The sequence below is a fragment of the Pholcus phalangioides genome, unplaced genomic scaffold, assembly GCF_987345545.1.
Source record: "Pholcus phalangioides strain wild (caught in Gottingen) unplaced genomic scaffold, Ppha-v1.0 ptg000012l_1, whole genome shotgun sequence".
Lineage (NCBI taxonomy): Eukaryota > Metazoa > Arthropoda > Arachnida > Araneae > Pholcidae > Pholcus > Pholcus phalangioides.
The window spans coordinates 19,253,267-19,269,656 of NW_028301605.1; the positions used below are offsets into that span (position 1 = coordinate 19,253,267).

The window sequence follows — 16,390 nt, forward strand, 5'->3', positions numbered from 1 at the left end:
AAAAAGTTCTGATGGAGGTAGAAGGAGAGACAGTGGAGCATGCACAGACAAGAGGATGCCCACAGGGATCATGCTCTGGCCCCCTCATGTATAATATAACGATGGATGCGCTGCTAAAAGAAAGGTGGGGGGAGGGGGTCAGAGTACAAGCGTTCGCAGACGACCTACTGCTGTTAATCTCGGAGCCCAGATGGGATGATGTAGAGGAAACAGTTGGAGAAGCGCTGGAGACAATTGCAACATGGATGGATCGGAACGACCTAGAGCCAGCACTCGACAAAAGTGGTTACATGTGGTTTAGCACACGAGACAAGCGACCTAAAATCAGGATGAGAAACCAAAGACTCACATGGAGAAAAGAAATGAAATACCTTGGGGTGCTTATCGACAGCGACCTGGATTGGATTCCACATCTTCGACAGCAAGGAAAGAAGGCCAACGCAAACCTACAGAAGATGATGGCCATAGCAGGTCCAAGATGGGGAATTAACCAGAGGATGAGGAGAGTGCTCTATGACCAGGTGGCAACCAAGACAGTAACGTATGGAGCAGCCGCGTGGTACGCTAGCCCGACAGAGAAAATGAAAAGACAGCTCGATACCATCCAAAGAGGGTTCCTGTTCTTTATGACAAGGGCGTATCACAAAATATCGACGGCGGCAATGCAGAGCATAGCAGGAGTACCCCCCTGAGTTTGTATACCGACTTCGTATAGAGCTATAGGATGGGGCGACCACCCAGCTAACGAAATCCAGGAGCAACAGGTCGTAACGACGGAGCGAGAAGAAGCCATCTCATACGAGGGAAGGACAATATTTACGGATGGGTCCAAGACGGATAGTGGAACAGGAGCAGCGTACGTGGAGTATCAAGGGGGTGAAAGAGTCAAGTCCTGGAGAGAGAAACTGAGAGAGGGATGCACGGTATTTCAAGCAGAGCTGTGGGCGATCCGAAAAGCAATGGAACAACGGGAGGATAATTTGGAGAAGATGACCATATATTCAGACAGTAAATCAAGCTTGGAAGCTATCAGGGACCCTTTAACAAGACACGAAGATGCTAGAGCCATAAGAAGAATACTGAAAGAGAGGAGGAATGTAGCACTCATGTCGGTGAGAGGACATGTGGGCGAACGTGGAAACGAGGAGGCAGATCAGTTGGCGCGGGAAGCGACGAAACTGGAGACAACGTCCCAGGAGAAGAAGATCGCTGCGGCAACGGTCAAAAGAATAATTAAGGGGCAGACAATAGTGGAATGGCAGAAGCAATGGAATGATCCAAAAACAAACGGACGGCTTATTCATAGAGTCATCCCAAAAGTCCAGTGGAAAGAACGTTACTGGAGTAGGGAAAAGACAATCTTCTTCTCGGGCCATGGACCCTTTCCCACCAACTTCAAGCGTTTCAAAATTTCCGACAACGAGCAATGTATATGCGGAGGAGTGGGAAGTCCAATTCACTTTGCTACGGAATGTGTCCACACCAGTCGTTTCCACTTAGTTAAGCCACGGCCGCAATTGGAGAACGAGTGGTTTAAAAGAATGGCCAAGGATGATGAGGCACTCGGGAAAATCAAGAAACTGGTCGGCTTTCTGGAAGAGAGTATGGAGTGGCTCCATAATAAGCGGACGGGAGCAGCAGATCGAGCGACGAGCCCACCTGCACCCAGGAGAAGGAGTGAGAGAATCAGAAGGCGTCAGGAGACAGAACAGGAGACGGGACGACAGGGAGAAGAAGAATGGACTGAGGAGGAAAACGAAGATCAAGAGGCAGACGATCCAGGCTCCGACTCCGACTTCCAATGAGGACGAGGCGAAGAAGGAGGAAGTCGCGAATTAGTATTTAATTAAATAAGGGTGTCAGGCAGTTGAATGCATACAGTCGCTTTCGTGGCCCGGGGTATTTGGGGGGGGGACACACTCATACTTCCGGCACAACTCAATCGGTAGTAAATTGCCTATGGTGATAGACCGGAGTTGTGCTCGGTTTGAATGAAATGAATGAATGCTACACCACACATGCACCCCGCCCACACCCCCCCCCACCGCGGAACCCCTAACGAATCGGTACATGCGGGAGTGTACGTGTAGTGAAACCTGACGTGAAGTTTTTTGTTTCTCTGTAATGCTTGTTATGTGTAGTGCTGCCATCTGCCACCAGTTTTTCTAACTATGAGTGAAGTGTTATTATTGAATGATTTATCGTTGTAGGACTGTTGCTCTCTGTGGCGAGACTTTTTAACGGGGAGATCGTCTCGCATTTGCGCCTTGAAGTTGGGAACCACAGAAAACCAACTTCAGCCGACCACCAATAACAACGTAATCTCGAGATTTGTTGCAAATGACGTTGTTGTCTCATCAGCTCCTTTGCTATTCGCATTGTTGCTTCAAGGGCTCCTTTGTTATTCACATTGTTGCTTCAAGGGCTTCTTTGTCATTGTTATTGTTGTCTCAAGAGTTCCTTTGTTATAGTCAATTTTGTCTCTTCCGTAGCTGCCATTATTGACGCAAGAGCTTCTTTGTTATTGGCATTGTTGCCTCCTACGTTATTGACATAGATGTTTCGATAGCTTCTCAACTTCGAATGAGTTTTAAATTGTTATTCTTCTACAGCGCTCCCAAACATAAACGTAGAATCAATAACTTGTTGTCTTCTTCGTTATTGACGTTGTCTCAAGAGTTTCTTCGTTATTGACATTGTTGCCTCAAGAGCTTTTTTGACTAGAGAGATTTTTTTTCCCTCAAGAGCCTGGTCTTGCTCGGTATGTTTTGTTATGTTCTATCTCAAGTGCTTCTTTGTTATTGGCATTGTTGGCATCTTCGTTATTGACATTGGTGTCTCAAGAGCTTCAAAACTTCAAAAAAATGACAGTTTGAAGGTTTTTTTCGTCTACAGTGCTCTGAAACACCGATATAGAAAGAATCATGACTTTTCGTCTCAAGAGTTGTTCCAAATAAACATTGTTATCCCAAGAATTTCTTTTTCTGACAATATTTCAATTACTATTCCAAAAAATATTGTAGTTCCTCGGCACCTCTTTCAAACAACAACATCTCAATTTACAAAAGCGTAGTCTTGTTTCCGCGATAGCGTTTTTATCTCAACAGCTGTTATGCTTATTAAACATCGTTGCCTTAAAAGCCGTTTTATTAATAGCATTATTGTCTCGAGATATGCATAAAAAATAACATTGTTGCCTCAAGAAATTCTTTGTTACTGGCACATTATATTGTCTCAAATCAATAAATTTTACCAAAATACAGTAAATAATAATTTCTACAACCCCTGTGAACAAGTGAGTAACGATACGAAGAAGGAAAACTGGGATGATGGAAAATAAATGTTATCACAAACAGCTAAATTATACATGATGCAATTTCGCATCCGTATCTACATATGTATTTGCAACAACCAAGATTGTTAGACCAGCGATAAGAGCATTTTGAAATTAGACAGATGTGCATCTAGTTAGTTTTTGAATAACTATGTTAAAACAAAAGTCTTACGCGTTGGAAGGAAAAAAGAAATTGTCAAAAATTTGCAACAGAGAAGACGTTTGGCCGATGTTTATGGCGTTGATTTTCCCATTATTAGCAAATCGCGTTGTAACGATCATGAAATCTCTTCAAAACATGGCTGAGGGGATATGGTTTTTATTCTAGAGAAAGCATTGTGGTCATGTTGAAAAACGTAAAAATCTGAACGGAGGTGAATTATTCACAAGAAATTACGCTAAATTTGAAATTACAAAACACCGTGTAAATCAAGAAGTTCTAAAAAAATCCTAGATCCGCGGTTACTAAGTAAGGCATGTCACTCATCATACATTTGCATGAGGAAATCCCCTTCTTCAACATATGCGCAACAAATGGTCAAAAGGTATCTGTAATAGTAAGTTCTTTCATGTGGAGCGCTTCAATGCTGCTCACCAGTGTGATGGCCTTACTTTCCCTGGAAAGTTTTTGTGTAAGACCTTCATTGGTCACAATTTAGTGCCGTGACGCGCCACACTGCCCACAGAAATTGGATCATACAAAAGCTATAGCATGAATGTGGCGGCAGTAAGGGGTCATTTAAGTATTACGTCAGCATCGATGGGGGGAGGGGGTTTCCGATTTGCTGACTTTTGATGACAAGGGGGGAGGGAGGTTTGGATGGTGCTTACGTCATCAACCACCCTTTATGAAAATATTAAATATTCTTAATGACATCTTACTCGGTGCGCCAAAAACGGGAAAACTCCTTCGCTAGTTTGTGGGCACCTAAATGAACATTCCCCCTATTGATAAGTCCCCGACAGAGCCACTTTATTCATCTCTAAATGTTTCACGGACCCTTCAAGTGCTCAGGAAATGTGTCCGGGCTGCTTGAGTGCTATGCAAATGTTTCCGGGCCGTTTAAGGGTTCTGGAAAGATGTCCGGGCCGCTTAAGTGCTTTGCAATTGTGCAACGCACCACTCAAGTGATCCGTAATTATGCCACGGATCACTTAAGTAATCTGGGAATGTTCCGTGGGCAACTTGAGTGATGTAGAACCGCACTGGGGGTCCGCTTACAAGGGTAAAAGGCTTATATACCGGGAGGGACAGAGCTTGGGTAGTGACTGGTCTGTCGGGGGTCCGCTTAAGTGCTCTAAAGTTGTGCCACATGTCACTCAAGTGATCTCTAAATGTGCCACGGATCGTTTAAATGTTCTGGAACTGTGTCGCGGGTTAATTAAGTGATCTTCGAATGTGTCACGGGCCTATTTCAGAGATCTGAAAATGTGCCACAGGCCATTTAAATGCTCCGGAATTGTGCCACGGGTGATTTAAACGATCTGTAAATCTGCCGCTTAGTTCATTGTTAAAAAATTGGATTTGAGGGGACAAGCCACATCAGATAACCTTCAGGGCCACATTTGGTCCGAGGTTCAAGTGTTTACCATGTATGGCTTAAAGGGTGGGTCGCAATGAATTTCTTGAAGAGAAATTTTGAGTTCTTATCCTTCAAATAGCATTGAAATTAACAGAAATTGATTATAATAACATATAAAGGCATTTTCTTTCGAAATTTTAATTTTATTTATGTTTTTTTACTTAAAAAAAAAAATTTTCGTCTGTGGGGGGAGGCGCACGAGCCCCCTATGTCCCCCACTCCAGCGTACGTTTCTGATCCCTCCAATATGCGGTAGGAGATGGTGGTGGCAATGATGAAGAAATTTTGCAAAGGAGGGGCGTCAGAGTTTTGCTGACAACGGGAGGGGGTCAAAAATGGCTAAAAATTTGCTGACGTAATACCTGAACGTCCCCTAAGGCTCAACACAGTTGGAATGTTCGAAATTCACGTTGTAAGATCGGACATGAAATCACTTTAACATGGAGTATGGCCCTCTCTCACAGTCGTACAGCCACCACAACACCACATCATACTGAAAAAACGCAATTTGTGAGCCTATTTGATGGTCGGGTTACTGTTTTTTTTAGCTTCGGTTGTGCGACCCGTGCCAACACCACCTATAGAACAAGGCATTCCGCACGAAGCTCGTGACGTCACTGAAGAAGGCCATTTCACCTATTGCCATTGGATATAGCAGGTCGACGCATGAGATATCTTTACTTTTTTTTGCAGTATATCCAATGACAATAGAAGAAATGGCCTTCCTCAGTGACGTCACAAGCTTCGTGCGGAGGCCTTGTTCTATAGGTGGTGTTGCCCGTGCCCACGTGTATATGCTACTGCCAAAGCACAAAATCGGTCAATTCACGAATTGGCCATTTCGTTGTAGATTGAAACGGCCAATGTTTGGCTAGCCAAAGTTCCCTCGGCAAACTCCGGAAAGAAGAGGCACGATTCAGGGCCAATCTTCAGTTTTCTCGCCAAGTTAGCGTATTTTTCGTGATAATCACTTCATGTCCACGTTAGCTATGGCAGCCCATCATATCGCACACACACACATACAGTCACGACGCGATTTTTTTTTTTTTTTTCAAAATTTGACAGAAAAACTGTCTTGTTTTATAAATACTTTCTCTCGCAGATTTCTCTTTTTTTAATATTTTTTCATAATTTTTTTTTTATTGATATCCATTCATATCTTCCGGTTCCCCAAACGCCCCAAAAACAGTTAAAAATTGACATTTACTTATGGCGCGGGGTGGGAAAGTTGTGTCTTGGATATATATATGTTACACAATTTTTTTATTGATATCCACTCGTAACTTCTGGTGGCCAAGTGCCCCAAAACTGGTGAAAAATTGGCATTTTCATGAAAATTTATGAAAAAAATTTTTTTGAAATTAAGGGAAAGTTCTGTCTTGGGCAAATTAGTTTGCATACTTTTTTTTTTAATTGAAGTCCATTCATATCTTCTTCTGGTTGTCCAAGCGCCACAAAAAACAGTTAAAAATTCACACTTTTATGAAAATATATTAAAAATTGTAAATTAATGAAAAATGTTTATAAATTTTGCAGAGTATTCAGATATTAAAGTATAAACTTATAAATAATGATAATTTTATAATATAATACATGAAGTATAAATTTAAAAATCAAAGCAATAAATCATAAAACTTATATAATGGCTTTTTTAATTGTATTAATTTGAAGCGAGATTTACATATTTATTAAAATGTTTGATATAATGGCTTCCTGATTTTATCTCACTCAACATGAAGCCGTGTCTCTTCTCCACACACACTTTCCGACGCCTCAGACGTAGGCAAATGCATTTCCAAATGCTTAGGTATGGCATGAATATATTTTGACCATTCCTTCCAACTTTTACTATACTAAATAATTTTATACATTTAATAATAAATGATTTTTCATTCTCTGCCTGTACAATTTTCCCTGTGAAATCGATTATTTAACTCATTTTTATTTAATTCAAAATTTGCATAAAAATTGATTTTTGGCAAATATTTGAGTGTTTTGGGGAACCGGAAGAAATTAATTATTAATTAATTAAATTAATTAATTAATGCGAAAAAATTTCGCATTTATGCTAGTATGCTTGAAAAACAACTTTTGCAGCCCAAGCCGATTCTTTTTCAATCCACATTTCGATTTTTCGATCCACCTTACTAAACTGAAGAGCCAAAAAAATTGGTACAAACATGCGTATGCAAATAAAGAGATATGGAACCAATCAGAGTACGGCGCTGCGGTCGGCAACGCCTATATAACACAACAAGTGTCTGGCATAGTTGTTAGATCGGTTACTGCTGCTACAATGGCAGGTTATCGAGATTTAAGTGAGTTTGAACGTGGTGTTATAGTCGGCGCACGAGAGATGGGACATAACATCTCCGAGGTAGCGATGAAATTTGGATTTTCACGTACGACCATTTCACGAGTGTACCGTGAATATCGGGAATCCGGTAAAAAATTAAATCTACGACATCGCTGCGGCCGGAAAAAGATCATGCAAGAACGGGACTGACGAGAATCATTAAACGTGACAGACGTGCAACCCTTCCGCAAATTGCTGCAGATTTCAATGCTGGGATATCAACAAGTGTCAGCGTGCGAACCATTCAACGAAACATCATCGATATGGGCTTTCGGAGCCGAAGGCCCACTCGTGTACCCTTTATGACTGCACGACACAAAGCTTTACGCCTCGCCTGGGCCCGACAACACCGACATTGGACTGTTGAGGACTGGAAACACGTTGCCTGGTCTGACGAGTCTCGGTTCCAATTGCTTCGAGCTGATGGACGTGTACGGGTATGGAGACAACCTCATGAATCCATGGACCCTACATGTCAACAGGGGACTGTTCAAGCTGGTGGAGGTTCTGTGATGGTATGGGGCGTGTGCAGTTCGCGTGATATGGGACCCGTGATACGTCTAGATATGACTCTGACAGGTGACAGGTACGTAAGCATCCTGTCTGATCACCTGCACCCATTCATGTTCATTGCGCATTCCGACGGACTTGGACAATTTCAGTTGGCAATGCGACACCCCACACGTCCAGAATTGCTACAAAGTGGCTCCAGGAACACTCTTCTGACTTTAGACACTTCCGCTGGCCACCTAAATCCACAGACATGAACATTATTGAACATATCTGGGATGCCTTGCAACGTGCTGTTCAGAAGAGATCTCCACCCCCTCTTACTCCTACGGATTTATGGACAGCCCTGCAGGATTGATGGTGTCAATTACCTCCAGCACTACTTCAAGAGTTTACCATGTTTGAGCCGAATCGATTCAAGTAGAGATGACCATATTGTGCCCTTCACGGGAAGTGACATTAATCACAAAGTCCCCCAACAATGATTTTTTTCCCATTTTCCCAAGGAAAATAAAACACGCATTTCTATCATTAATCATTGCATATTGATACCATTATTTTTCCTGTTCAGTTGAATTTTAAGCACATTAATTACATATTTATGAGTGAAGATTTCCTCTAAATTAAAAAAAATATAGATTATCTATCTATACGAATACAACATTATAAATATATATAATAATAACATTATATTAACATATAATTGTATTTTTACATCGAAAACAATTTTTCGCTTTGATTCCTTTCCTTTCTTCGTAGGAAACAAAAAATAAATTATTTAATACCATACTTAGATGTAAGACAACCATAGTTTGTCGTGGGAGTTAAATTATATTTTATCATAGCTATTAGTTTCTTTTTTTTCGTGATAATTGCGGGTTATTTTGAGTTGCTGTGTTTTAGATGTATTCGATATCCATATCTAATATGGACATCTTTCTTCAGCCGCCCTCCTTGGGCAGTTTGCCTGTTGTGTGACTTCGTATTTGAAAAACAATATACATTGTTATCTTGACAATATAAATTGCAATAGCTATTATTAAGTGTCGAGATAAGATTTTCTTTCCCCCCCCCCCCTTTATGCATGAAATACTCATGAACTTTGTGAAATTGTTGAGTATAATCGGATAAATTATCAAAATTATCTAAAATTATCAGCAAATAAATTAATATTTATCGATTTAGAGGATGGATTACACTTCGTAACGTGATTTTTGTCCTTGGTTAGCAGACGACATTTCCAAATGACTTGCGATTGAAAAAGACTTTCTTTCTTTCAAAAAACACAACTCAGTTCTATCACCATTTATGGGTGATTTACTACCTAGTGAGTTGTGCCGGAGGTGTAACTGTGTCTGCACCTAACAGTTTGAGTGCATATGTAGTGTTGTGTTTGATTTTTTTTTTTTCAGTGCTTCCATCTATACTTCAGAAGTGAAGTGAGTGATGTGTATGATTGAATTTGTAGGTCTGTTGCTCTCTGTGGCGAGACTTTTTAACGGGAGATCGGCTCGCATTCGCACCTTGAAGTTGGGAACCACAGAAAACCAACTTCAGTCGACCACCACTATGGCGACTTTGTTTTTTTTGTGATGAGGAAATCGATATTTTTGTGAATTGGTCATTTACCGTTGGCTGACTAGAATATTGAAAATGACAAAAAAAATAAAATAATAATAGAGAGCTTTTTGTGCTAATAATGCAGCTCGGCCATGCTTAAACGGATAAAATCCTTCGGCACCTAAATTATTCCCATAGAGACAATGTTAAAGTTCCCTGCTTAATATGATAATTTCAATCACTTTGCACCGCTTAATTGAATTAATCGAATATTAGGCTTCCCCCGTCAACAGTTAATACACATCGACCCCCTATACACACAGTGTTTTTATTGAATGGTACATTTTTGGAATTAATGGGGGACAAATACGCTACTAAGAGATAAATACATTTGAGAATATAGGCCTCCAAGTACTCGAGTTGTCTTTCCATGTGCACATTCAATTATTTTATTTTTGTTGTCTGTTTAATCGAATATTAATCGATACGCTTAATCGAATATTGTGCTCTGGAATCGTTGTTGCGGACCAAAGCCGCTTGGAAGGTACTTTTAATGCAGCTTTGTTGCCGACTCTACAAGGACATTAAAAAAAAAACTCACACTCATCTATGTAATTCACAGACGTCAATAATGATACCATGGAACTGTGGCAGACTTACCGTTTTTTAAAAAGTAATAAATCATCAACCAAAAGACTTTAAATAAGTTTTAATTGACACTAAAAAAATACACATGGAGCCTTTTTTTTTTCTGATAAATAACGAAAAGTTTGAAGTCTTACTCACAAACGACGCTTTTCTCGAGAAAACAAAATTCAATATAACACATAGAATAAGACATGAGAGTTCTAGATGGCGCTACAAATGTGACATTTGCAAATTTTTCGAAATCCCGAAATGAGCAATTTTTCATTTTGGCATATGCCTGTGCTTGTATTTTCAACCAGTTGCTAAGCGTATTGGAATGCAATCCGAAAATATTACCTTACACGTAACCTACGTGGGTGAACTGAAGACAAGAATCACGAGAGTAACTCGAGATTCTTCCGCAATCGATGTTGTTATTAGTGGGGCTAGGATTTCTATATGGCCGCATATATTTTTATGATTTTGCATATTCCGCTATTTTTACGTGATAGAGCATTTTTTTTTCCATGATTTCCAGATTTTAAGGTATTTCTTCATGATTTTTTTAAAATAATTTTGAAGCATTTTTCATGGTTTTCAGAATTTGTGGGGGCCCCTCCGAAGGTTGATCCTATGTACGTCCTTGCCCTGCATAATCGGATATTGTATGTTGAAATCGTTGATATCCGATTAACGGGGCGGAATTTCAAAAACTGTAAATAAGTTTTAGAATATAAGTCTCGTATCTGGACGTTTCACAGAAACTAAAATTAGATTTAAAATAGGAGTTTTAAATTCAAAAAATGGGGGGACTTTTTCCATCTTCATTCCCCCACATACACTTCATTTTCACCGTCTTAGCTCCCAAAAATTTCCCATAATATTTTCTATGTGCTCTCCCATTACATCTGCGTCAGGGGCGGCTCGAGCTTACCCTGCCGCCCGGGTCCGAAGCCTCATATGCCGCCCCTAAAGGTGACCCTGGTGGGACGCTGGCAGTACTTTAGTCAAGAGGACCTCTAGATAAACGTGATTTTTCAGGATGAAAGCTGATTGTTTACCGAGAAAATAGGCGTGACCATACGTCCCGCTTTTGAATCAGATTTTTTTTTTGCTTTCTGATCTAGAATTATTTTACCGGTCTTAATAATGCCAGATAACAGGTAATTTAATCCTTAAAACCACGCTTAATTTGGACAGCCATCATCACTTATCTTGTAAAGATGATATGTGTATAAACGAGGTTATTTTTTATTACGAAATTTATTTCAAATGTGTTTCTGGTGCTCCAGAGACCAGACAGGTGAGAAGCCGAATTTTTCCTTTGCTACCGGACCATTCTGGAAAAAATACTAGGTGACGGAACCAAAACGCATACTTGCCCCTTTTTATAGAGTAGGCCTACAGGGCGGCTCTTGGCGATGTGACCCATTACGGCCGCACGTCTCGCCACTCAAGAAGGTTCATGGTGAATGGGTGAAGAAATTTTCATTGGCCAAAGAAAATTATTTCTGTCCGTTCTGGAGAGGCGCTAAATCCGAGATGAAAGGGCAAAAAAAAATTTTTTTTTTGTTAGGAATTGTTGGGATAATTTATTAGGGATGGGCATGACCCACAAGGGTAAGGCTGACAGTGCTCCAGCCCGGGGGTCCTGGACTCTATCCTTATCTTTTTTTCACGCTATAAATTAACTGTAGAAGGGTCCCCCATTTAAAATCTGGGTTGGGGCCCACGAAAGATTCCAGTCTAGGGCCCCCGACGCAGGATCTGGGGGCTATGGAGGAGGCACAAAAATTCGAGATCCCAAATACATTTTGTCTCTAGCCGCCCCTGATGCCTTACATTCTTGTTTTTGGTATTACGATCTTAGGCCCTTTTGTCTATATATTGATATATTCCCTCAAGTTTTGTCATCTCTGTTGTCGAGGTATGACTCAAAAGCGTGATGGCGTATGGCGTATTTTCACTGTGAAATTTTTAAAAATTTTGGAACTAAAGTCTATACTGCCACCCTTACAACCTGCCACCCGGGTGCACCGCACCCCTTGCACCCCCGCTTAAGCCGCCCCTGATCGGCGTTGCACAAAAACAAACTTCACATCGGACTCACTACAAGCGCATTCCAACATGTACCGATTCGTTAGAAGTTCCACCGATCAATATGGGCCGAGGTTTCATGTGTGGCTTAGTAGTAGTAGTAGTAGCACAAAATGTGTCATTCATGCAATTGTAGTAAATGGAAATGATCCCGCGGACCTCTTACAATGCACTCACGGACTCCGCCCTCCTCCCATTGTTCACAGGTTAGGAAACATTATTCTAGAGCACGGGGTGCCCAACCTTTTGAAGAGTGTGGGCCACTTCATTGGTTTGAAAACGTGTCGCGGACCACTTAAAGTGAGACTGTCACTCGCCACAGGGAGAATGTCGCGGGCCAATTAAGTGATCCGGAACAGCGCCCCAAGCCACTCAAGTGATCTGTGCCGCGGACCACTTAATTAAGTGAGAATGTCACTCGCCACAGAATGTCCCAAAACAATTAAGCGATGATCCGGTAATTTGCCGTTTTAGTTCAATTTTACAAAATAAGGTTTGAGGTCGCGGGCCGCATCAGATGACTCCAAGGGCCACATTTAGCGCGCAGATCATTTGTTGGCTACGTAGTAGAAAGACTTGATTATTCTAAAGCAAACTCAGCCGAGCTCTTCCGAATGAAACCTTGACACCAAACGCAAAAACAACCTTCTTTGTTTCATCTGTATAATTTCATCTGTACTAAGACGCTGACGTCCTTTTTTAGGGACTCTTTTTTTTCCTCCTTTTTCTCGGGCTTGAAGGAAAAATACAGGAAAAAAAATATATAATCCCATCGAAATAATATGTTTTTGTACTATTATATTCTCATAATCACGAATAACAAATATTTACCGCAGCGGGAAATACGGGAAATTTCAAGTCCGTGGTTTTAATGGTATTCGACTGAAATAATGGGCATTCATTTTTGTGTTTCTCACAGATAACAATTCCATTAGATGATCGTAAATTTTTTGAGGGGAATTGATTTCGCAGACGAATAAATTTTTGCTCTCGAAAATTACCGGGAAAATTTCCCTTCCCCCATAATTTGAATTTTTCTCGATTTCTCGTATTTTTTGTTTGTTTGTGTTTGTTTTGATGAATGAGGAAAAATTTGCGTGACAGACGCGATAACGCGGGTTGTCAGTTATTTGTGCGGATAATTATTGCTTTCGTTTTGATATAAAATCCCAAATGGACTTCCCCAATGGTTATTACAGTGTAGTTATTAAGTGTCTGTTTGTTTCCTTGTGTTGTGATAAGATAATTTAACGCTGTCATTATATATCATTCCCTTCCTCGAAGTAGACGGTCGAGTCACGTTATTGTGACCGCCTCCTATATTATAACAGGGTGGGGAAAAAAGACCGTAGATACTTTAAAAATGAATAAAAACCGGAAAAACAACCGAAATAAAAAAAACGGTTTGCAGGGTTAGCATCGCTAGGTCACGGGAATTTCTTTTAAGGAAGGAAAAATACTTCAAAATGCAGTCGGTAGGTGGCACTGACGTCCACAAGTCAAAGAAAGGATACCCAAATAACGAACAGAATACCTCCAAATTGTTTATTACAGCAGTATGTGTTCCACATGACCACCACCACAGGCGATAACACATTGCATGCGAATCACAAATCCAGCAACGGCAGAGTGCAGCAGGTTCACATACACGGTTTACAACGGTGAACAGGGTGTGGATTAGGAACGCAAGTTCTTATAACCGTCTCGTTTGCATATTTTCACCGAAGTCACTCGTACCAGTGCCACCTATCGGCTGTTTTTTGAGTTATGTTTAAATACCCGTGACCTAGCGATGCTAACCCTGCAAACCGTTTTTTTATTTCGGTTATTTTTCCGGTTTTCATTCATTTTTAAAGTTTTTACTGACAACAATCGCAGTAAGAACTCAATTTCTTTTTCGTCAACAATCGATGGTAATATACAACATACAGTGGAACTTCGACTTACGAGCTCAATTCGTCCTGGGAACGTGTTCGTTATATGAAACGCTCGTTATTCGAATATGAGGGAGATTTATGCAAAAAAAAAAATAGTTCCGTTTTTGACCACCAGATGAATGAGTGGTATTTTTTTTTTTATTGAATCTTCCTTTGTTTTCCATGGTAAATATAGCGTATATACCAAGTTTCAATAGAATACGTCCACCAGAACGGGCGCTACATAGCTCTGTACTCTTGACACTGCTCAGACCTATGCAGCGCCCGTTGTGATGGAGGTATTCCATCGAAAATTCAATTAAAAAAACACCATTTATTCACCTGGTGGTCAAAAATATAACTTTTTTTTAATTGCATAAATCTCTCTCCCCATGGTGTCATTAATTTGACGGCATCCGGATGAGTAGTTTTTGAGGAAAAACCAGAGTATATACGGGACCTTTAATTATAATCACCCTGTACATAAAACCAGTGATCACATCAATATGACTCGACTGTGTAAATAACGTGATTCCTTATAACAATTAAAATTTTGATGCAGTGTTTCCATAAGTAATGTATTCATTGGAAATGTGAAGGGATTTTCACTAATCTTTGATCTACTGTGTGAATAAAAATCCCTGTAATAATTCATTTATTTTATTTTTTGAATAAATGTAGGTCACAAGCTATTAGACTGTTTGAGCACGAAGCTGAACTCTACGGTATGTACCTAAGTATACTGCTTATGATGATAAAAATGAATGAGAATAAGAACTAATGTAACTAATTACTAAAAATGTGAGTTTGGAAATACACTCATTGACGGTCCTTATTTCAATCAGGAGAAACCGATTTGTGTGCGATTTCCGTACCAGGACAGCCCTTACCAGACAAGCATGGGTGCCAATTCAGACTTGTAAAATCTGTAGTTTATCCAACACATACATAGAGAGGTGCTGGTTTGTCCCGTAATGGCACATTCCGTATCAAAGAAAACATGTCAAACAAATAAAGGGGGGAAAAACCGGGAACTTTTTTTTTGAAATTGCAACGCGTGACCGTTATAAATCCCGTTTTTCCGGGACGCATTTTTCCCTGTCCTGATTTTTTTTAGCAATAATTACCCACTTTGCTTGCTTTAAACATCATCATATTTGGTGACAATTACCGATTTTTCTTACTTTTGAAATCCTGATTCCACATGTTTTTCCTGAGAAAACGGAGTCAGCCTGAAATCGCAAGGACCTGGAAGAGTATTTTCTTTAGGGATTTTCCATTCAAACAAAGTTCAATTTGAGGGCTTTCAGGGATTTTTCTAAGAGGATAAGAAAAATCGGAAGAATTGGATTTCCGACCGGAAAATTTTAATAAGGCTTCCGGGTAAATCGGAAGCATTGGCATTTATAGACAAAAGAATTCTCCCCCAACCCAAATCTGAGGGATGAATCATATAATCAGGAAAGGGAATTAGCTAGATTAACCGAAACCGCAAGCATTTTGCCGGGAAAAAAAATCAGATTCTTGGGTTATCGCAACAAAAACGGGACATCGTGCTAATCGTCGCCAATCAACTTACACGGTCATTAATTACCACCAAACACAGTTCATCGAATTCCCGAACCAAAATCCCGCCAGCAAAAAAAAAAAATCGCCATCAAAAACCGAAAATGGGATTTGACACCCCATTATCCGCAAACTTTGTGTGAAGTGTGACGTTGATATTATCGCGGAATCCAATCGCGTGCTTAAGCTTATTGAGAACGCTTCTTGGTGACAGCAATTTTGTACTACCAATGCTGCGCAGGGCCGTCTTAAGAGCTTCATGGGCCACCGGGCCAAGTAGTTTTTCTGAGGCCCTACATTGTAAATTCTAGAAAATTTCAACCGGATCTTGTTTTTGTGAAGCCCCTCTTCTCCTGAGGCTCCCCGGGCCGTGCCAGGGTGGGCCCTTGCGTTAAGACGGTACTGATGCTGGGCGCAGAAAGTAAATCTCGTGGGTGACGCATTCATTAAGGAGTTCAAAGAATTTAATTCTGTTGTTGCCAAGACGGAGGCAACGTTTCTGCACTCAAGAAAAAAAAAACGTAAATTGCGTATTTAACCCCTTCGCTTACAAGCTGTTGGTAAGAGATTCTGATTATGACAAGAAATTCTATGTGACGAATCGGCGATAAATATGATAACCTTGTCCTCACCTAACCAAACGTTAGAAAAAGGAAATGAAGGAGAATAAAAAAATAAGAAAAGGAAGGAAAAACAGTAGGCTATATAATAGATAAGAGGGTAGGTACGAAATAGATTTCTCTTTTCACCCTCACCCTACCTGTTCTTTTTCGCTCTTATAAGCATATAGCAGATGGATTACATCATATGTGGAAAAAAATCACTAATAGAAGTATAGAAA

General features: G+C 40.4%; 1 protein-coding gene across 1 annotated transcript in view; it reads left to right on the forward strand.

The window, feature by feature from the left end:
• The window catches only part of LOC149079835 (uncharacterized), a 34,011-nt gene that overhangs the window by 13,172 nt on the left and 4,449 nt on the right, over positions 1-16,390 (forward strand). Inside the window, exon 2 of the mRNA XM_089239984.1 lies at positions 14,665-14,708. Coding sequence (XP_089096110.1) covers positions 14,665-14,708 — 44 coding nt within the window. The remainder of the gene's footprint in view (positions 1-14,664; positions 14,709-16,390) is intronic.